The sequence below is a fragment of the Pistacia vera genome, unplaced genomic scaffold (assembly GCF_008641045.1).
Source record: "Pistacia vera cultivar Batoury unplaced genomic scaffold, PisVer_v2 Contig246, whole genome shotgun sequence".
NCBI lineage: Eukaryota > Viridiplantae > Streptophyta > Magnoliopsida > Sapindales > Anacardiaceae > Pistacia > Pistacia vera.
Genome location: NW_022196053.1, coordinates 1,407,971 through 1,431,055, shown reverse-complemented (window position 1 = coordinate 1,431,055; position 23,085 = coordinate 1,407,971). Strand labels below are relative to the sequence as shown.

The window sequence follows — 23,085 nt, the reverse complement described above, 5'->3', positions numbered from 1 at the left end:
GGGCTGGGTAATGGATCTTTTGTGGGCTTGGGTAGAACTCTCCTTGGAAAACCTACTTGCCAAGGGAGGGCTCCCAAGCCCTTTATAACCCACATGCCCATCCTTTTCCCTTCCAATGCGATATCTTAACATTCCACCACGCTTCTACAACCGACGTCCACGTCAACCTCTTTACCCCCGTCGGCCTTTTTACCCTTTGGGTGATTTCGCAGATCCCCCTACCTCGGGCCAGTCGAAGGTCATCAATCGTTGCTTGGAAACATACCTCCGATGCTTTGTCGGCACCCAGCCCCAGCAGTGGCCAAGATGGATTTCATGGGCTGAATTTGGTTTAACACTACATTTAGCAGTTGCATTGGCATGACGCCCTTCAAAGCACTATATGGGCACGATCTCCCGATCATCCTTAAGTATTCTGACCACAATTCAGCGGTTGAGGAAGCGGATCAAGTAATACTTGACAGAAACAATATTCTCCAGGAATTAAAAGAAAATCTGGTCAAAGCTCAAGGCTGAATGAAGCATTTTGCATAATTTCCTTGTAAACTGGCTGGAGAGGTTTCCCCAATATAAAACCCGTGATTTCTTCATAGCTGGTGAGAGCTATGCTGGTCATTATGTTCCTCAGCTGGCAAATACATTCTCTTGAGGAACAACAACACGAAGAACACAAAAAAAACTATCATCAACCTCAAAGGGATTGCCGTAAGTTAACTGTGCTAATATTTCGATAAATATGATATGCAAAAGTAAGTTGAAGACTGATACCAACATTTCAATCAATAATGCAGATTGGGAATGCTTGGATAGATGATAATACGGGCAACAAAGGAATGACAATTATTCGGACCATGCATTAAATTCTGATGAAACCAAGGGGATTAACAAATACTGTGATTTTGTTCTGGTAATTTTCAAATACATGTTTAAAGTACAAAACCAGCAATGACGAGATTGGGAACATAGATATATACAACATATACTATCACTTGCCAGTCAAAAGCAACTGCACCAGCATCAAAAGGTGGCTCATCATCTGGTTCCGTAAGGTTTGTACGTAACAACATTGTATTTGACTCAATTCGTATTTACCTTAATTTAAACATTAATTCCAAGGCTCTAGTAAATTTCATGGATTAAACCTAAATGGCATAATATCTATACTCCAAAAGATAGTTCACCAATCAGGATAAAAGAATAGTATAGAAAACGAGTTTTGATTATGTTGTCAACTTAACCAGTGATGATCGTTTCCCATCAGGTGAAAGATATTGACCCTGCTCCGAGATATATGTTACTCCTACCTAAATTTGCCGATGTGCAAGAGCTCTCATGTCAAATCTACTAATGGTCAGCTTGCAGGTAAGACTAATTTTCTTTCCTTAAATATCATATTGATTAAATCTATATTCTCTTGTTTACATTGTAGTTGACATCTTTGGCTTAAAAGATTCAAAAATTAGATCTCTGAGAAATAATATAGTAAACTAAATCGACAATTTATTTTTAATGAAAGTCGTCCACATATCTTTGTTACAATCCTTATAAACTTAAATCAACTGAGCTATTAATATCAACTCCCAAGGTTAACTAAATAATATAAATTTGAGGAATTGAAAGGAAATTCTTTTGCATTATTTGCCAGCTCTGTAGGATTGACAGACAGCCAAACATGTTTCACCACAATACAGCTCCTGATAGCAAGCGGAATAAGAGTGTGGATTATAGGCAGTCTAGATTCTACAACACGCTACTATTGCCTTCTTCGAAAAAGTTCAATAAGTGTATCTAACATTCAAATAGTGAACTATACAACAGACTTGGCACTAACATTTGAATGTAATTCAAATAAACCTGCAGTGGAGACACTGATGGACGCGTTCAGTGACATCTCTCGGTACTCCATAAACACTCTGAATCTTCCAGTGGAAACAGCTTGGCGCCCATGGAACATCAGAGGCGAGGTATTGTATTATTATTTTGACCATTCTACACATCAAAATAATTAAAAGGTATAACTAGTTAATGTGGTGTCAACGCAGGTTGGAGGATATGTGGTTGGGTACAGGGAGTGACTTTCACCACTGTAAGAGGATCTGGGCATATGGTTCCTAGTAACCAACCGGAACGATCGCTTGTCATGATCTCGTCTTTCCTTCACGGGACACCTCTCCCTGCAGACAACAATTCAAAGCATAACCATTTCAACATTTTAATATCTTATCATCATAAATTTCAGCTACTTGTAATCAAGCTACAAGAATTTCCTGTTGAATCTAGGGGATATTGGTTGGGGTAACGTGGGATTACTAATTATGTCATCATAAATTATATCTATTATGTTATTACTGTTCACATTGCTGTCAAAATATAAGATTCCGAATCTTCATACCAATAATTAATACGTTGGTAATATTAGAGGTAATCTGATTACCTTCATTTTTTTAAGGTATTGTAAGATTTTCAGGGTAACATTTTCTTTACAATTCTATCCCTTATTAATAAATTTTAGGACAATAAGCCTTTTTTTTTAAATATTACACGAATGTTGTTTTATTATTTCACCCGATTAATTAACTTTTTGGACAAAATTACCTTTGAATTCAAAACAAATTGCAGCCCTCAAGCCACCCCCTCACCCACCTGTTTGCCGTTGCCGTTGGCAACCACCATCGGGCCAGCCTCGCCACGGAAAGGCGCACGAAAGGCTGAAATGACCGTCATGTGCCGATATGGTCATTTCCGGCTTAAGATCTGACCGAAAAGGTCAGATCATGACAAATCTAGCCGTTAAGGCCATCAATCTGACGTTGAATGCCAGGTCACGGATCTGCCCATTGATGGCCAGATCGTTTGATGGCTAGACGATGGCCATTAACACGCACTTTGACGGTCAGATTGATGGCTGTTAATGGCCACGCCATGTCTGTGGCGTAACAGCCATCGATCTAGCCGTTGATGGCCAGATCGCTGGCCGAAAATGGTCATACGACACAGAAGGCCATTTCCTGCCTTGTGTACCGTTAGGTTGCCGCAGTGGTGGGTTAGTGGGGGTGCTTTGTGATTTTCCAAACTTTTATTATGGGATGTTTTGCTAAGTTTTTAAATGCAGGGGGTTTATAATAATCAATATTAAAAAATATATTTTAATTAGTGGACAATTCAGTAATTTAAATAACATACCCCTATTTATCCTTCCAACCAAACATATTAAAAACATATCCGTAATTTATTCCAACTAACCAAACAATTTTCTTAAAGATTCCAGTAATCTCAAGTAATCTAACTTCAGTAATCCAAATTCCATTGAACCAATCGCACCTTTACATTACTAAGAATAGTAACCACGAAAAGAAATTATTAATGTGGCCATGAATGTATTTCAAGCCTGTTGTTCAATACCGGAAGATTCTCATAAGTTGTGCACATTGCACTATTCAGCCTCTGAAACATACATGGAAACATATGTAAGAATTTAACCCCAGTAATAAAACTATCTATTGAAGTTGACACATACGGAGACAATGGAAGTTTCAACTGAACCAAGTCATGCTTGTAAACGTAGTATAAAATCAAGTATAGACTGAATTAACATTAATAATATATTTCAAATCACAATTAAAAAATATATTTTTTGGACTCTCCATACTTATAATTGGTCAGTGAAGATTCAAATCTGCCTCCGCATACCGCTGTTCTTCCTGTCATTTCAAAAACAAAATTAATGCAAAAAGTGTGATTGAATAGGAAACACGCAATGGTTTCAAAATACATTAGTCAACCGTCTACAACTGTAAAGGTGAATAGACAATCACTATCACGACTGCAAAGTGCATGGTCCACACTGAACGAGCCATCTAAATTAAGGCAGAAACCTGATATTTACAGGTAAGGTTTAGGAGTTTCGTCTCAAGCTTCTTCAATCTGCGTTCATCTCTTCATCTTCATGTTTTCATCTTAGACAACCTTTATGTGGTGGGTCAATTTCAATGACTCAGCTATCCGTCAGCATCGTAGTGGAACTACTTTACCACCTATTCCTGTGGCCGTTTTCTCAATGATTCCCGACAATCATATTACTTTAGATCTCTTTTTACTATACAATATATAAAATTAAAGTTAGACAAATTTGTTCTTAGTCATCCTGTTCAGTGTCATTAAACAGCCTTACATCTTATTTCGCCATTTATATTTGAGTTTTTTTAAGTTAGAATCCTAAACCATTAACCAATATTATGCTGCACCCCACCTCGGCATTGATTTGTTGGTTGTTTTAGTCATGCAAGCAGTTCATTAGCATACTGCTATTATACAACAGAGATCAAGAATAATAAACAGAAAATTTGATAGTCTATGTGATACACAGGGCTGGATGCTCATCGCTTGGATATGGGGCCAGGAGAACGGGTCCTCTCCAAGAGTTAATGGAAATGGAACGACGCTGTACATAAATGAATATGCATGGAATAAGGGTATGGATTCAAACATATTTTTTGTTTACCAAAACGATTAAAGAAACATAACTAAATCTTATGGCAGTGGCAAATGTGATCTTCTGGGCCAACTTCAGCCTTCCTCAGTCTACAATCCTCCAACCGTAGAGACTTGAATGTAATTTAAGTATGTTTTTCTCGGCACTGGAAGATGTCATATATAGTAATTACTGAAATAATCCCTTACGTTTAAATCAACTCAACCGGATCCACTTTTCCACAGTTAAAATAGATCATGGATACATCCACTACTTACAGCATAACTTCCTCTTACGGGTTCTCACGTTGTTGAGATAAAGTCAAGGAAACCACACACACAAGCGCACACAGAGAGACAGAAACTCGTCATAACAATATAGCCACTAAGAGTACTAACAAAACACGGCCATGTTCGACTATATGGCTACCACTGAAGGACCACCAGGCATAAATCCTATCCAAACCGAAGTACGTCTTCTGGTAGGATAGAAAACAAACTTAAACATTAAAGATGTCAAAAAGAAAGGACTTTCCATTATAACTTCAAATGTACAGTGTATCTACATAACAGAATCCACAGAGATTAATCACAGCTCTACTCAACAAGACTTCCCTGGTCGTCAGCAATCAAGAAATTGCAATATAGCATGTCCTGATCCAGTAGTGAGTTGTATAATTATGTGAAATCATATTATATAAATACAATCAAAGAAAAAAATAACAAATAGAGAAGCTTTTTTTCGACAAGTCGTTTCAATAGCCTCTTTAGTGACCTCAAAAGAAAGCTATGCCAACGAGATAAATGTCTCCACAATGTCAAACATCTCAGAACCTTTCTGTTCTGCGCTCGCAAGTTTTCCTGTCATAATTAGCAAGTCACGCAAACCTCATTTGTAGATGTGCTACCCCAATCTTGCCTGATTTTTCCACGTCAGTAGCTGGAAGGAAACTAGAGATGAAAGGCTCAATAGTCCACTACGAAAGGAGTAATGACAATTTAACCACTGGGCAAGAATCATTATAAGTATCACCTGAATAACTTAAACTTCTAGATACGTTCATGTGCTCCCAAGGCTTCAAGGATGCTATCTACCCAACTGCCACCAAAAATATAAGGCGTCCACATCTGCAGTTAGTATATTGTAATATACTAAAGCCAAGTAGAAACACAAAAATTTATATCGGGATCGTTCAAATAATAATAAAAAGGCATCAGTTAAATGAGAATGAAGATTACCCTTCAAGTCCAGGATGTGTGGGTAGTAAACGTTCTCAGGCCTAATCTTTTTGAGTGAAGCAGTAGTCTCACAATACATGCAACTGAATGTCCACTGCCTAGATTCTGAAATAATTTTGACCCAGGAAGTTGCAACACAGGTTTTTAACAAAGTCAATGCAAAAATATTACCAAAAAGAATCAAGTATTTGGAAGAGAACTACCCCCATTGTAAAACTGCTGGTCATTTAGGGATCACAAAATGATGAAGAAATAAGAAATGCATGAGTTTCCATGAGCCTTTGTCTATCAAATCAAGGTTAATTACAGTTATAACCAGATTTACAGTATGTTCAAGTCATGATTCCTCATTGATGGATACAAAGCTTTTAATATAACTTAGTCCAGGATGGAAAATATTATATGTTACTACCACCACCTACTTACCGAACTGAGAAGGTGACTGGACAACCTCAAGGAGTGGATTTTGATCAATATGCAGGCTATGTAACAGTAGACCCCAAGGCTGGAAGAGCACTGTTCTATTATTTTGTAGAGTCACCGCATAATTCTTCCACCAATCCCCTGGTATTGTGGCTAAATGGAGGTAAACTATCCGAACATTATTTAATTATTGAATCATTTCTTTCCTAATTATATTACATTACTCCTTATAGTAAACACACAACAAGAAGGATATTGAACACTGGCCCTCGAGTCTTATCTCTCTTCATTTAATGTGATCTTCTGGGAGAATATCTTGTTTTTAGAGAGTGTCTTCTGTCCAGGGAAGAAAACTGTGCTAGTGATTTCACGAGTGTGTGTCACATAGAAAAGCGCAATGAAAATGAATGTCCATGTTAACCGTCTACAACTGTAAAGTTAAATAGAATAATCATTGATTCACGATATAACTTCCATTTGGCATTAGCCAACCTGATTGAGTATTCAATCTGACATTCTCTTGTCCACTACGGATGGCCCACTATTCAAAAAATCATCTAGCACTAATGCTTTCCTTAGAGAAAAACCATCTTCATTTAATGGATGCACCTTCCCCTGATCTCGTTATTATTCTTGAGCTGACCTATGTGGCCACATTCACAGCATCAGTATCATGGATGGTCCACCAGCCACTGAACAAACCATCAAGTCCGGCAAATTCTAGGTAAACCCAATAGCATTTAGACTGTTCTCATCTCCGGTGATTACTCTATAATCTTTGGATTAACTTTATTCTGCTATCTGTTGGATATCAATCATGCCACCACCATTGTACAAATAAATCCCAATTGCAACAAAAGCAAGAATTTTCTCCCACAACATTATTGCTCCCTCCCCGCCTCGAACTTGGACAATAGCTAGCACATGCTGCCATTACAGATCCCATATTAAAAATAAGAGTAAACGACTTTTTCCTACCCAAGGTTTCGCCTAATGACACTTTCCCACCCGCCAAGTTTTATAATGACATTCCTCTTCCCCCCGCCCCCCGGCGCTACAATTTGTCCGTTAATTTTAACTACAGAAGGATATAATGATAATTTCAAAAAAATAGTATAATTATGTCATTTACCCTCTTCTTCTTGTCTCTTCCCTCTTTCTTTTCTTTTTTTTCTTCCCTTCCCTCTCTCTTGAACTTGTAATCATAGCAAATTCTTCATCATCTTCGCTCTCCTCTTCCTCATCATCACTCTCATCTTTTGTAGAAGCTTTGAGAGCCCCTGTTCTTGGATCATCCTCTTCTTCTCCATTCTTCATGGTAAGCTCATGGGTCATTAGAGAACCGAAGAGTTCTTCTAGAGGTAGTCTTGCGAGGTCTTTAGCTTTTTGAATGGTCTAGCTTCCCCTGATCTAGGAAGAGATCTTAGAATCTTCCTCACTAGCTCACCGTTGGAGTCAGATTTACAAGATTTCAACGCATTGATGATATCGGTGAAGCGAACATTTGTGTGATTGATTCATCACCCCTGAGGCTGAGCTTAAACCTTATGTGTCTGTGTCGTCTCGCTGAGCAGCAACAAAATAAAATAGTTTAATACTAGTAAAAATGATCAAAAAGAAAACCGAAATGAAGTAGGAAACTACGGCTCGAAAGCAAGAAACTAGGGAAAAGCAACGAGAAGAAAAGAAGATGCCTATTATCCCTATTGCCGAGAGAGAAGAAAAGGAGCTATTTGCACCTTGGATCGAACAGAGTGATCGAAAGATCCCCCTTGGTGCGCCAGGCCACCAGTTCTTGCGAGCGAACTCCCAAACAAGAGGACAGGTAGAAGAGGGCGATGAAGCTTTCCTCGATTAAGTCGAGCCAACATATTTGAGAACCATGATGAGATGGACTGGTGGCCGTCAACGGTTTTGATAACCGCCAGCACCAGTTGGCCGATTGCACTTTTTTTTTTTTCAAAATTTTATTTATTTATAAAAATATTTTAATATTTAAAAGAAGAGAAAATAAAAATAAAAATAAAATGAATTTACTATTCTATCCTTCTGCAGTTAAAACTAATGGAAAAATTGTGACGGTGGGTGCGAAAATGTCATTATGAAACTTGACGGGTGCGAAAGTGTCATTAGCCCAAACCTTGGGTGGGTAAAATAAGAAAAAGAGGAACACTGTAAAATTGATAGTTTCTGTGATGTACAGGGCCAGGTTGCTCATCTCTTGCATATGGAGCCATGGAAGAACTGGGTCCTTTCAGAGTTAACAGTGATGGAAAGACCCTGTTCAGAAATGAATATGCATGGAACAACGGTATGGATACTTTAAAAAAAAAAAAAAAAAAATTCTTTACTAAAAACCATCATACATACATATCTAAAAAGAAGGTCAAAAAATTTGCAGTGGCAAATGTGATCTTCTTGGAGTCCCCCGCAGGAGTGGGGTTCTCATATTCAAACACTAGTTCAGACTACGCCAACGCCGGTGACAAGAGCACCGCTGAGGATGCTTATACTTTCCTTGTAAACTGGCTGGAGAGGTTTCCCCAATATAAAACCCGTGATTTCTTCATAGCTGGTGAGAGCTATGCTGGTCATTATGTTCCTCAGCTGGCAAATACCATTCTCTTGAGGAACAACAACACGAAGAACACAAAAAAAACTATCATCAACCTCAAAGGGATTGCCGTAAGTTAACTGTGCTAATATTTTGATAAATATGATATGCAAAAGTAAGTTGAAGACTGATACCAACATTTCAATCAATAATGCAGATTGGGAATGCTTGGATAGATGATAATACGGGCAACAAAGGAATGTACAATTATTTCTGGACCCATGCATTAAATTCTGATGAAACCAACGCAGGGATTAACAAATACTGTGATTTTGTTGCTGGTAATTTTTCAAATACATGTTTAAAGTATCAAAACCAAGCAGATGACGAGATTGGGAACATAGATATATACAACATCTACTATCCACTTTGCCAGTCAAAAGCAACTGCTCCAGCATCAAAAGGTGGCTCATCATCTGGTTCCGTAAGTGTTTGTACTCGTAACAACATTGATATTTCGACTCAAATTTCGTATTTACCTATAATTTAAACATTAATTCCAAGGCTCTAGTAAATTTCATGGATTAAACCTAAATGGCATAATATCTATACTCCAAAAGTATATGTTCACCAATCAGGATAAAAGAATAGTATAGAAAACGAGTTTTGATTATTTTGTCAACTTAACCAGTGATGATCGTCTTCCATCAGGTGAAAGATATTGACCCCTGCTCCGAGATATATGTTAACTCCTACCTAAATCTTGCCGATGTGCAAAGAGCTCTGCATGTCAAATCTACTAATTGGTCAGCTTGCAGGTAAGACTAATTTTCTTTCCTTTAAATATCATATTTGATTAAACCTATTATTCTCTTGATTTACATTGTAGTTGGACATCTTTGGGCTCAAAAGATTCAAAAATTAGATCCTTCTGAGAAATAATTATATGCAAACTAAATCGACAATTTATTTTTCAAATGAAAGTCGTCCACATTATCTTTTGTACAATCCTTATAAACTTAAATCAACTGAGCTATTAATATCAACTCCCAAGGTTAACTAAATAATATAAATTTGAGGAATTGAAAGGAAATTTCTTTTGCATTATTTGCCAGCTCTGTAGGATGGACAGACAGCCCAACAACTGTTCTACCCACAATACAGCTCCTGATAGCAAGCGGAATAAGAGTGTGGATATATAGGTAAGTCTAGATTCTACAACAGCTTCTTCGAAAAAGTTCACATAATGTTGCATCTAACATTCAAATAGTGAACCTATACAACAGACTTGGCACTAACATTTGAATGTAATTCAAAATAAACCTGCAGTGGAGACACTGATGGACGCGTTCCAGTGACATCCTCTCGGTACTCCATAAACACTCTGAATCTTCCAGTGGAAACAGCTTGGCGCCCATGGAACATCAGAGGCGAGGTATTGTATTATTATTTTGACCATTCGTACACATCAAAATAATTAAAAGGTATCACTAGTTAATGTGGTGGTCAACGCAGGTTGGAGGATATGTGGTTGGGTACAAGGGAGTGACGTTCGCCACTGTAAGAGGATCTGGGCATATGGTTCCTAGTAACCAACCGGAACGATCGCTTGTCATGATCTCGTCTTTCCTTCAGGGGACACCTCTCCCTGCAGAGAACAATTCAAAGCCATAATCCCATTTCAACATTTTAATTATCTTATCATTATAAATTTCAGCTACTTGTAATCAAGCCATAAAAGACATTTCCTGTTGAATTTTAGGGGATATTTGGTTGGAGGTAACGTGGGATTACATAAATTATGTCATCTTATATTACTTGACAACCAAATTTCGATAATCTTCAAATGCCAATAGTAGTTACCATTGGTAATATTGAAAGTAATCTGATTACCTTTATTTTTTACCAGGGTAATATTTTTTTTTTATAATTCTATCTCTTATTAATAAAATTTTAAGATAATAATGCCCTTATTTTTAAATTTATTTACATGAATGTTGCTTTTATTATTTCACCCCAATTAATTAACTTTTTTGACAAAATTACCTTTGAATTCTAAACAAATTGCAGCCCACCCAAACCACCAACCCCACCCACCTGTTGCTGCTTGCCGTTGGCAACCACCGCCATGGCCAGCCGCCACCGTCGAAAAGGCCCACGGAAGGCCGGAAATGGCCATTGTGCACCGATATGGCCATTTTCGACCAGAGATCTGGTTGAAAATGGTCATATCGTGACAAATTTGGCTGTTAACAGCCATCAATCTAGCCGTTGATTGCCAGATCAACAGATCTAGCCATTGATGGCTAGATTGATGGCCATTAACAGCCACTTTGGCGGTCAGATTGATGGCTGTTAACGGCCACGCCACATCTGTGGCCATTAACGGCCATCGATCTAGCCGTTGACAGCCAGATCTGTCGCGATCTGGCCATTTTCGGCCAGATCGTTGGCCGAAAATGGCCATACGACGCACGGAGGCCATTTCCTATCTTCCGTGCGCCGTTAGGTTGCCGACAGTGGTGGCTAGCTTGGTGGGGGTGTTTTGTTGATTTTCCAAACTTTTATTATGGGGTTATTTTTGCTAAGTTTTTAAATGCAGGGGGTTTATAATAATCCAAATAATAATCAATATTAAAAAAGAATATAATAATAATATTTAATTAGAAGACAATTCAGTAATTTAATTAACATACCCACCAATTTATTCTTCCCAACCAAACATATTAATAAAACATACCCACTAATTTATTCCAACTAACCAAATATATTTTCTTAAAGATTTCCAATAATTTTTAAGATAATCTAACTTTCTAGTAATCCAACATTCTTTGAACCAAACTCACCCTTACATTACTGAGAATAGTAACCACGAAAAAGAAATTATTAATGTAGCCTATGAATGTATTTCAAGGCTGTTGCTTCAGATACCGGAAGATTTCTCATAAGTTGTAGCACATGTACTATTCAGCCTCTTGACCTTCCCCTGAACATACATGGAAACATATGTAAGAATTTAACCCCAGTAATAAAACTATCTATTGAAGTATGACAATTGACACATACGGATGACAACGGAAGTTTCAACTGAACCAAGTCATGCTTGTAAACGTAGTATAAAAATTCAAGTATAGACTGAATTAACATATAATAAATATATTTTCAAATCACAATTAAAAAATATATTTTTTTGGACTCTTTCCATACTTTATAATTGGTCAGTCAAGATTCAAATCCTGCCTCCTGCATACCGCTGTTTCTTCCTGTCATTTCAAAAACAAAATATAATGCAAAAAGTGTGATTGGAATAGGAAAACAGCAATGTCGTTTCAAAATACATTAAGTCAACCGTCTACAACTGTAAAGGTGAATAGACAATCACTATCACGACTGCAAAGTGCAATGGTCCACCACTGAACGAGCCATCTAAATTAAGGCAGAAACCTGATTACATTTACAGGTTAAGATTTAGGAGTTTCGTCTCAAGCTTTCTCAATCTGCGTTCATCTCTTCATCTTCATGTTTTCATCTTAGACAACCTTTATGTGGTGGGGTCAATTTCAATGACTCGGCTATCTGTCAGCATCGTTAGTGGAACTACTTTACCACGTATTCCTGAGGCCGTTTTCTCAATGATTCCCGACAATCATATTACTTTAGATCTCTTTTTACATATACAATATATAAAATTACGTCACTTAAAGTTAGACAAAATTTGTTCTTAGTCATCCTGTTCAGTGTCATTAAACAGCATTACATCTTATTTCGCCATTTATATTTGAGTTTTTTTAAGTTAGAATCCTAAACCATTAACCAATTATTATTGCTGCACCCCCACCTCGGGCATTGATTTGTTGGTTGTTTTATGTCATTCCAAGCAGTTCATTAGCATACTGCTATTATACAACAGAGATCAAGAATAATAAACAGAAAATTTGATAGTCTATGTGATACACAGGGACTGGATGCTCATCGCTTGGATATGGGGCCACGGAAGAACTGGGTCCTCTCTAAGAGTTAATGGAAATGGAACGACGCTGTACAGAAATGAATATGCATGGAATAAGGGTATGGATTCAAACGTATTTTTATGTTTACCAAAACGATTAAAGAAACATAACTAAATCTACATGACAGTGGCAAATGTGATCTTCTGGGCCAACTTCAGCCTTCCTCGTAGTCCTACAATCCTACAAACCCGTAGAGCACTTGAATGTAATATAAGTCTGTTGTTCTCAGCACTGGAAGATGTCATAAATCATAATTACTGAAATAATCCCTTACGTTTAGATCAACTCAACCAGGATCCACTTTTCCACAGTTAAAATACATCATGGATACATCCACTACTTACAGCATAACTTCCTATTACGGGTTCCCACGTTGTTGAGATAGAGACAAGGAAACCACACACACAAGCGCACACAGAGAGACAGAAACTCGTAATAACAATAAAGCCATTATAGCCACTAAAAGTACTAACAAAACACGGCCATGTTCGACTATATGGCTCACCACTGAAGGACCACCAGGCATAATATCCTATCCAAACCTGAAAGTACGTCCTTCTGGTAGAATAGAAAACAAACTTAAACATTAAAGATGTCAAAAAGAAAGGACTCTCCATTATAACTTCAAATGTACAGTAGTATCGTACAATAACAGAATCCACAGAGATTAATCACAGCTCTACTCCTAACAAGACTTCCCCTGGTCGTCAGCAATTCAAGAAATTGCGATATAGCAATAGTCCTGATCCAGTCAGTGAGTTGTATAATTATGTGAAATCATATATATAAATACAATCAAAGAAAAAAATAAACAAATAGAGAAGCTTTTTTTCGACAAGTCGTTTGAATAGCCTCTTTAGTGACCTCAAAAGAAAGCTATGCCAACGAGATATAATGTCTCCACAATGTCAAACATCTCAGAACCTTTCTGTTCTGCCGCTCGCAAGTTTTCCTGTCATAATTATGCAAGTCACGCAAACCTCATTTGTAGATGTGCTACCCCAATCTTGCCTGATTTTTCCACGTCAGTAAGCTGGAAGGAAACTAGAGATGAAAGGCTCAATAGTCCACTACGAAAGGAGATAATGACAATTTTTTAACCACTGGGCAAGAAATCATTATAAGTATCACCTGAATAACTTAAACGTCTAGATACGTTCATGTGCTCCCAAGGCTTCAAGGATGCTATCTACCCAACTGCCACCAAAAATATAAGGTGTCCACATCTGCAGTTAGTATATTGTAATATACTAAAGCGCAAGTAGAACACAAAAATTTATATCGGTGATCGTTCAAATAATATATTAAAAAGGCATCAGTTAAATGAGAATGAAGATTACCCTTCAAGTCCAGGATGTGTTGGGTAGTAAACGTTTCTCAGGCCTAATCTTTTTGCAGCTGAAGCAGTAGTCTCACCAATACATGCAACTGAATTGCTCCACTGCTCAGATTCTGAAATAATTTTGACCCAGGAACTGTTGCAACACAGGTTTTTAACAAAGTCAATGCAAAAATATTACCAAAAAGAATCAAGTATTTGGAAGAGAACTACCCCCATTGTAAAACTGCTGGTCATTTAGGGATCACAAAATGATGAAGAAATAAGAAATGCATGAGTTTCCATGAGCCTTTGTCTATCAAAAATCAAGGTTAATTACAGTGATACCCAGATTTACTTAGTATGTTCAAGTCATGAATTTCCTCATTGATGGATACAAAAGCTTTTAATATAACTTTAGTCTAGGATGGAAAATATTATATGTTACTACCACCAACTACTTACCGAACTGCAGAAGGTGAAGCAACTGCAACAACTGGGGTAGAAAGTGCCTGCTTCAGAACAGTCTGGTCAACATGATGAACAGGTTCCTGAAAAAAATTATAAGGTGGCTGCTAAGTTAGAGTTCTAGGGCTATATTGATAATCAAACCAAGCACATCAAGACTCTTATAATTATAAAAATCCCATGCGTAGGAGACCATAACCAGTAATACATCATCATGTTCGCCAAACAAACCATTTCAAACAAGACACCAAGGAAAATTATTAAGGTACGTCTGAATACCAGTCTGCAACAGAGAGAATTAGCCTCTCAGCAATAATCATCATTTGGCCACCTTACACCCATTTAACATATAAATTTCTTTGATTTATTCAGGAACGCAACATGAAGATAAAAAGTCATGTGACGTACAACCATCGTAAAGACAAGAAGAAAATCACTCAAAGCAAAAACCAATTTATATCACTCAAAGCAAAAACCAATTTATATCACTCATAGGAGGAAATGAAACTATGTACCAGCATTGCAGTACTAACCGTTGTGTATGTATTCAGCCTCACAACCTCAAATCCACGATTGGATAAGCCTTCTTCTGAAACATACATGGAAAATAGATGTTCAAAACAATTAGAAGTATGATACATAAGGAGTCAAAGTATGAAACTTTTTACCAAACATATTTTCTTTTGTAACATTAGAAATTATAGAAGCTCACTTATAGTATAAACTTATGAATTACCACATAAATCAAACATTTTCTCTTAACATATATTGACAAAATGCCCTGGCATCACAGCCATAATATGCAAACAATTTATTGATGTGTTACCAAAACTTCAACCAAAAGTTTAAATGAACCACAAATTCTCCATATAACAAAGCAAAAATGAATCCTGTAATTAATTAAAACCAGTTATTAGCCGTTAACAAACTGAACAAAGTCAGGATTATAACCACAGTTCCAAGGAAAAGGTAAAAGAATCACTGTAGCATGAACCAACCAGATTAAGTACCTCATGGTGAATAAGTAACAACTCAAGGTGTAGCAATTCTTAAATTAATTAGTGCCAAAGCAGGAAAAAAGAAAAAGAAAAGAAAAGCACATCCTTCAAAAGGAAAGCATACAACCAGAACTTTTCACATACCAATCTCATTGCTAGCTTTTTCAGAAGCAGGATACAAGACAGTGCATCTTTCATTCCCATTCTTTGGAAGCTCTGAAGCCAAAACTTTTCCTGTAGCTGCAGGGAGGAACAATTTACCCCAAAAGGTTAAAATCATCTTCAGAAGCTATTAGAAACCAAACAGTGATGTGAAAAAAGCAATCTACAACCATTTACTAAGAAACCCCGGAATCATTGGTTGGATATTATGTAGCAACTGATATCCTTTTTTGCATAAACATAAAAAACCGATCTGGTTATGATAGGAACCTACTCCAACAACTCAAACAATTGGGCTAGACAATGAGCTTTTGTGGGCTTGGGTAGAACTCTCTTTAGAAAACCAGCTTGCCAAGGGAAGGCACCCAAGCCCTTTATAACTCATATGCCCACCTTTCTCCCTTCCAATGTGAGATCCTAACATTCTACCACGCTTCCACAACCGACGTCCATGTCGGCCTCTTTATCCCTGTCGACTTCTTTACCCCTTGGGTGACTTTGCGGATCCCCTTACCTTGGGCCGATCCCCTCTCCTTCGAGGTAGCAGCCTAGGCCCAAGGTAAATCTGACACACATGTGGCACCACGTAGGCACAGGATCATGCTCTAATACCAATTGATAGGAACCCACTCCAACAACTCAAACAATTGGGTTGGGCAATGGGCCTTTTTTGGGCTTGGGTAGAACTCTCCTTGGAAGACCGACTTGCCAAGGGAGGGCGCCCAAGGCCTTTATAACCCACATGCCCACCCTTTTCCCGTCCAATGCGGGATCCTAACATTCCACCACGCTTTTACAATCGACGTCCACGTCAGCCTTTTTACCCCTTGGGTGATTTCGCAGATCCCCCTACCTCGGGCCAATCGAAAGTCATCAATCGTTGCTTGGAAACATACCTCTGGTGCTTTGTTGGCACCCAGCCCCGACAGTGGCCAAGATGGATTTCATGGGCTGAATTTGGTTTAACACTACGTTTAGCAGCTCCATTGGCATGACGCCCTTCAAAGCACTATATGGGCACGATCTCCCGATCATCCTTAAGTATTCCGACCACAATTCAGCGGTTGAGGAAGTGGATCAGGTAATACTTGACAGAAACAATATTCTCCAGGAATTAAAAGAAAATCTGGTCAAAGCTCAAGGCTGAATGAAGCATTTTGCGGATGCAAAACGGAGGGAACTCAGTTTTGAAGTGCGGGATTCGATTTATCTCAAGCTACAACCTTACCGTTTTTGCTCTTTGGTTCGACGATACAATGAGGAATTGAGCCCCAGGTACTACAAACCCTTTGAGATTATTGAGAAAATTGGTTCCATAGCTCACCAATTGCAACTACCCTCCACTGCCCGAATTCACAATGTCTTTCATGTGTCCCAACTTAAGAAGACAACCTTCCCAACTTCAAATGTTCAATAGCTTCCAACTGCTCTTAATGAAGATTTAACTTTGGCTATTAAGCCTGGGGCAGTGCTTAAGCAGAGAAAGTTACTAAATGGTATAAGTGATGTATTAGCCAAAGTATGAAAACACTTGGGAAGATTTCTCCACTCTCAATCTACAGTTTCCAGCTTTTCACCTTGAGGACAAGACGGCTCTCCTTGTTGGTTGGGGGGTGGTGGGGGTGGGGTGTTTGGGGTTGTAATGATGAGACCACAAACATATTGGTGTATGGGAGAAGAAATAAAGGGGTGAGGAGAGGTTGAAGGATGATTTGGTCAGGCTTTATGCATATTTGGGAGTGTGGTACCAGGTTTGTGGGAGAGTGACAAGTGGCAAGTGATGATTTGAGTAAGGCTGAATTCTGTTATGGCGAGTGAGTAAGCAGCATAAAAAGAAATGTCAGAGAATTGGAGGGATTCATTGAGAAAAGTTAAAAGGGAAAAAGGGGTTGGGGAGGTGCGGGCTCTTGAAGTCCAGTTGGGTTCTCTTGTTCTTCTACTGCTGTTAATGGTTGCTTTATTTTTTCCATTTGTCAAGCTTGATTGTAGTGAAAACGATTATCATTAGATCAGTGTTGTTGCTGGTTTATGTTTATATAAATATCGAAGTTATTCAGTATCTCTTGTGTGTTGGAATTGCTGTGTTGTGATTAAATTGCTTTGGTGATTGGAAGTTCTGTGACGGTGTTCTGAGGAGGTTAAGGAGTGTTCTGGTTTTGGTTTTGTGGAAGATTATTGATGGGAAATTCTGGGTTCCTATCAGATTATAAGTCCACCCAATGACTTGATATAATAAACAGTAGATAACATGTTAATGATGCTCAAATCACAAGTAATTCACCACAATACTTTCAAAGAGGAAAAAGAAAAACAGGGAAAAATAAATTACATATATATACACATATATAGCTAAACTTCCCTTTCTTTATACAGAAAGTATGTTATTTACTACAACAGTTCGAGGAGAAAAACAATGAAAAAGAAATAATTAAAGTTGTAATTTCCATTTCTTTGGACATGAATGTATGTCTCACTAGATGAAGTTCAAAACTATCAGCCAATGTGCCAAACGAAAGTATTTGTATCTAGATTTAAAATCTACAGACCCATAATTTTAAGAAAAGAAATATGCAAAGCAACAAGACCTTTTCGCTAGAAAGTTGACAGTTTATAGCACGCAACTATTCTACTCTTTCATTTATTATTATGTTCAAGTATTGAAAACACTTGCCAAAGACTTAACTCTTAAACAGCTACAAGGTTTTAAAATGCGTTTTCTTATTCTCAAGTCTCCTTAAATACTAAATGATGCATAATAGGCAAAAATGTAGGGCAATAAAAAATTCATCAACATTCCCACACATGTGTACATGCATGAATACCTTTTGATGGTGTAAAAGCCACATCGAGCGAATGCTTTGACAATAGCCTTACTTGGTCAAAAATACTAGCTGTACCAGCTCCCACAACACCAACCTTGACATTTGGGGTACCAGCCTCCCTATAATTCATAATTTAGGCATAGATTGTTAACTGTAGATAATCAAAGAAAGCAAACAAACACACACACACACACACACACACAAAAAGCGCATCATTATTATGAAACAACATAATCAGCTCCACTTATTCAATCCTTATGTAGTCAATTCAGTCGATAAAGTTAAACAGCTTTCAGATGATAAAATGTTTTGCCACTTCGGAAGAAACATAAATCTGAGGTCCAGTAAAATATGTTCAACTCATGCATAACTACAACAGAAGCAGTTGAAGCATGCAGATAAATTATAAACATCCTAAAATGAACTAGGACATAAGCATGGTAATAAGAAAACACCCGAGTCGGCAGAAATTAAAGCACACTCAAATTTCAAGTCATATATGAGCGTTGACTATCTTGACAAAAAAATAAAAAATAGAACACATCAAAACATCTTAGTAAATTGCATAAAACATGTAACATATACGAAGTGTAAAATGTCCAGCCAATAAGTTTTAAACCTTACTTCCATGCCTCTATAAAGACAGAACCCGCTTCAGGCGAAGTTATGATGATCCAGTCGAATGCAGCATCTGCTGCCCATCAGAAAAGTACAATAAGAAGAAGGGCAAAAGAATTTATTCATATGCTAGCTGTCTTGGACCATAAGATAATAAATATCACACAAGAATTCTCATCACTAAAATGAAAAAGTAATTCTACCATGCAGAACATCCACTTCAGTAAAATTAGGCTGGTGAGAAGGATGTGGTACACAAGAGAGCTATACTCAACAGTCTCACAAACTACGAAAATAGACACATTGAACATATCTCCTCACATTATATGGGTTAGGTAGACTCTCTAGAACTACAAATGGCCCTCGTATAGGAATACCTGGCACATGCACGAAAGAACCATTCCATAGTACTATCAAGCCAAATGAAAAGTTAGAGAACTTGTAATTTTCTGTTTCCATTAGAAGGTAAGCAGAGAACTAACCACTTAATACAGAAGATAGTCTACCCAAATCAGGCCCCGGTGCATGCTGGATAAGTGGAAGCTCCAAACAATTGATCCCATGCTTTGCCTGTATCCAGAAACAAAAATTCCATCTCAGCACCATCACCTATTGAAAGTGTACAGCCAGAGGAAAATCCTCCCCAGCATATTCTTTTGTCTTGAATAAATCAATGCTGCCTGGTGCCTTGGCCATATAATCCAGTTTCATTATAAGTATTTGCATAAGTGAAAGTGTAAGTGGGCCACAAGACAACAAGAATCAACAATACAAGTTTTTACTAACAATGCAACATGTTACACATAAAAAATTCTCATACAAATTTGTAAAAACAAGACACTGCACTACACACATTAGAATAATAAAATATGTACTTTCAAATCTTGTACATTACTTCATGTGCTCATCAGGCCACAGCCAAAGACAAAAAAAAGATAATGAACAACAGAAAATAAATTTTTTTATTACACCGGAAGGAAAGAAGGATTACAAACAGGTGGTGCTTGTTTGTGACACTGGTGGAGTGTGACAAAACTGACATTGCGAAGAAAAAGCAACAGATCAGCATTGAGCACACATAATTTCAGAGGGGACGGAAACCGCTACCAAAAGTAAGTATGGAGCATAGTAGAAACAACCACGGCAGTAAGTACGGAGTATAGTAGAAACAACCATGGTAGTTACGAAACAACACAGATTATGTTCTAATGAAGTTATCATATGAAGCTTAACAAAGCCACCTTTAAGTATTGCAAAATAAATTAATATGCACACTGAGAAAGAGAAAGATTTTAGTTAACATGTCCTTTAATAGCAAAGGATTCTAGACAATTATATTTAAATAAGGATATAATGGGAACCATCTAGTTCAACTGGTTCGATTCTTGGGGTATTCAAAAGATCTTAAAATCAAATCCTGCTCATTATAGGTTTAGGAGAAATTTAGCTTATATATGTACAGTTTCAAAAATAAAATAAAATAAAATAACAGAAAGAAAAATGAGGCCATTTCTGAAATGCTACTCATTACATACCAACAGAATATACCAGCAACAGGTTTCATGTGATCACATGCCATTACTCTTAGTGGTGACTCATTTTATTTTATTTTAATCAATTATATTTAAGATAGTAAATGCATGCCTTCAAACTTAGGGAAAGAAATTCACTAGCAAATAATGGAAAAATGGTTAGTCAATCAAAAGAAAAGTTTGGTAAAAAAACTTTAACTATCTACAGAATCATAAGATTTATTTATCTATTTTTCCATATTGATTTCAAAATGACGCTTGTTTTATTATTATTATTACATTTTTGAAATAAAAAAATTCTAGTTCACTTTAAAATCTACACAATTACTACATTTTTTTTTTTTTTCAACAAGAGGCGACCTCAAACTCAGATAAAATCCCTACTACATTGAAAGAAAACACAAAAAAAAAAAAAAAAAAAAAAAGTCGTAGAAATACTAAGGAAAACGTAGAGAAATACAAAGAAAAACGTATGGAGTAAAACAATACAGAAATAGACAACGTTCGTTTCAGCATTTGATCAAACACTTCACAAATAAATTTATAGTCCAAAATGGCAATAAAAAGAAAAAAGCAAACAATTCCCGAAGCTATACAACATAGACAGAAGCTAGAAGATATTCAAAGTTTAAATCTAGGCTAGAAAAACAAAGTGAAACAAAGCTGCGGGTAGTAGCGTTACAGGAAACGAAAAGAGACAATGTATGATAATTACAGTACTCGAAGAAACAGCAAAACGCATCATAAGATAGAATAGAATGTGTACCAGAGCTTTGATGAGCTTTCCATTTTTGCCAAGTTCTCTGGTTACGACGACTTTCGGATTCGAGTCGCAAGCGGAAGTAGAAGTAGAATCAGAAGCTTGAATTCTGTTTAACTGAAAAATGAGTCGGCTGTGATTGTGAAGTCGCAGACGAGAAGCAATAGCGGTAGGTGTCGAAGGAGGGGAGAGAGGGAAGAGAGAGACTTGTGCCATTGAAACGTGTTGGCCCAAGAGAAGTCGAAAGGCCGCCGGGCCAGCTGTTACCAAATTAAGTACATAACCCTTAATAATTAATTATTTTCTATTTATAAAATATCTACCAAATATCAATAGAAAAGCATAAATAATAATAATAATAATAATAATGGTTAGATTGGATGAAACGGTTTAAGAAGCGGCGACCCAAAAGGTAACAGTAGGTACACCTGTAGAAGCTACTGGAAGCCACGTGGATGCTTTGTATGACCTTATCATTTGCTTACCTCCATGGGAGTATCAACCATGTGCATCCACCATCACAGACCGGTTTATTTTAATTTTATCTTTCTAATTAAGAGTTGTAATCAAGTGGACCACCGTCTCTAAATTACATTAGATTTCTGTTTGATTATCACGTACGTAAAATTTGTCAGATAATCTAATGATGATTAAGGACTCGGTAAGAGTTGTTGAGATTATTATTCTTTGCTTCCCATCTAGCGAACCCAACTCTAGGGTGCTGTGCGCCCCTTGGGTCCAACAGAACCGACAATGCCGTAATGAGTGCCTAAAAGTTGTGAGATATGTTTGTGTTCTTCCTAGTCTATAATCCCTCATGGACTTCTTAAATCCTACCGTTGATATGAATGGCTTTAATTTCCATCCAAAATCACATGGCAGCTCCCGGATTGTCAGGGCGCAGATTACGTTACCTAATTTTATGAGGGACCTTATTGCTCATTTGATGTTCATTTCGGGGACATTGATTTTGTTTAATATTTTGAGTCATTTTAAGACGCGAATATAGGCCTCGTCCTGGGGGCTGGGGGCCTGTGGCTAAATAGGACCAATTGCATCGTAGATTTCATAGCCCTCATGGTCGTAATGATTATAGTTGCACTGAACACGAGTAATCTACTCCATTGCTTTTACAAACTGATTATCACAAGGATTATTTTAAATAAAACTTATAATCGGGAATCAAATTGGTTTGGTTTTGTAAATAACACGATACCGTATATGCTGAACCCATTGGAACTGAAGGAATTTACTTGTATATGTGTATCTCGTATTGACTCGGTCCAATTTAAGTAATTTAAACTCAACTGGCAACTAATATAATCTCACATCATATTAACTCAGTACAATTTAACTAACTTAAATTCCTGGAGCTACACAACATCTAATATTAGAAATTACTTTAATGTGATGCCCTTTACATTACAAAAAGGTTATTAAGATCAGTGTTCTAAAACTTGGATCGGACCGATAGGCTTGACCAATCAGACCGAGAATTAGCCCCGTCTTTGGTACACTCAAAACTCGGTTTTAGCTTATAGTCCGGATTGGACCAATTTTGGATTGGCATAATAGTAACGAACCGTCAATCCGACCGATCCAATAGTTAAACCGTGTCACTAAATCCCTAATTTTGGTAGCTTTCGATGCCAACCATTGCACCTGACATCACCATCAGCATCATCTTCATCTCCACATCAAAACCTCCACC

The 23,085-nt window shown here is 37.3% G+C and overlaps 2 protein-coding genes and 1 long non-coding RNA gene across 10 annotated transcripts; 1 reads left to right on the top strand and 2 right to left on the bottom strand.

Annotated features, from left to right (window-relative positions):
- Window positions 1-5,363: 5,363 nt before the first annotated feature.
- On the bottom strand, window positions 5,364-5,743 carry LOC116131918. 2 transcript variants are annotated; one of them, XR_004128320.1, is made up of 3 exons: window positions 5,710-5,743; window positions 5,504-5,569; window positions 5,364-5,389 (listed from the first exon to the last, which is right to left on the bottom strand). It is a non-coding gene; the product is annotated as an uncharacterized LOC116131918 (long non-coding RNA). The 2 variants fall into 2 exon arrangements; XR_004128319.1 differs by lacking the exon at window positions 5,364-5,389 and adding an exon at window positions 5,409-5,421.
- Window positions 5,744-6,111: 368 nt separating this feature from the next.
- On the top strand, window positions 6,112-10,466 carry LOC116131910 (serine carboxypeptidase II-3-like). Its single transcript, XM_031417563.1, has 8 exons — window positions 6,112-6,295; window positions 8,336-8,443; window positions 8,534-8,817; window positions 8,904-9,170; window positions 9,398-9,504; window positions 9,802-9,888; window positions 10,016-10,121; window positions 10,202-10,466. Exons 1-8 carry the CDS (start codon window positions 6,112-6,114, stop codon window positions 10,358-10,360), a joined length of 1,302 nt encoding a protein of 433 aa, XP_031273423.1. The 3' UTR covers window positions 10,361-10,466.
- A 2,830-nt stretch (window positions 10,467-13,296) lies between these two features.
- Window positions 13,297-21,655, bottom strand: LOC116131917 (uroporphyrinogen-III synthase, chloroplastic). Of its 7 annotated transcripts, none has more exons than XM_031417573.1 (10): window positions 21,381-21,655; window positions 19,565-19,652; window positions 19,089-19,158; window positions 18,465-18,583; window positions 15,625-15,720; window positions 14,998-15,071; window positions 14,480-14,565; window positions 14,037-14,171; window positions 13,828-13,893; window positions 13,297-13,707 (listed from the first exon to the last, which is right to left on the bottom strand). In XM_031417573.1, the coding sequence occupies exons 1-9, from the start codon at window positions 21,588-21,590 to the stop codon at window positions 13,845-13,847; spliced, it is 927 nt and encodes a 308-aa protein (XP_031273433.1). In that variant the 5' UTR covers window positions 21,591-21,655; the 3' UTR covers window positions 13,297-13,707; window positions 13,828-13,844. The 7 variants fall into 7 exon arrangements, with proteins under 7 accessions (XP_031273433.1, XP_031273435.1, XP_031273432.1 ...); XM_031417575.1 differs by having other exon boundaries at window positions 13,297-13,740; window positions 14,998-15,068; XM_031417572.1 differs by having other exon boundaries at window positions 13,297-13,740; window positions 21,381-21,654.
- Window positions 21,656-23,085: the final 1,430 nt, after the last annotated feature.

Excerpts from the sequence above, each read along its gene's own strand:
- LOC116131910 (XM_031417563.1), top strand. The coding sequence starts at position 6,112 with ATGTTACTACCACCACCTACTTACCGAACTGAGAAGGTGACTGGACAA. Across the intron at positions 6,296-8,335 it reads GGTATTGTGGCTAAATGGAG|GGCCAGGTTGCTCATCTCTT; the intron begins GTAAACTATCCG and ends TGTGATGTACAG. Across the intron at positions 9,505-9,801 it reads ACTAATTGGTCAGCTTGCAG|CTCTGTAGGATGGACAGACA; the intron begins GTAAGACTAATT and ends ATTATTTGCCAG.
- LOC116131917 (XM_031417573.1), bottom strand. The coding sequence starts at position 21,590 with ATGGCACAAGTCTCTCTCTTCCCTCTCTCCCCTCCTTCGACACCTACC. Across the intron at positions 14,566-14,997 it reads CGGTTAGTACTGCAATGCTG|GAACCTGTTCATCATGTTGA; the intron begins GTACATAGTTTC and ends AATTTTTTTCAG. Across the intron at positions 14,172-14,479 it reads GCTTCACCTTCTGCAGTTCG|TTCCTGGGTCAAAATTATTT; the intron begins GTAAGTAGTTGG and ends GTGTTGCAACAG.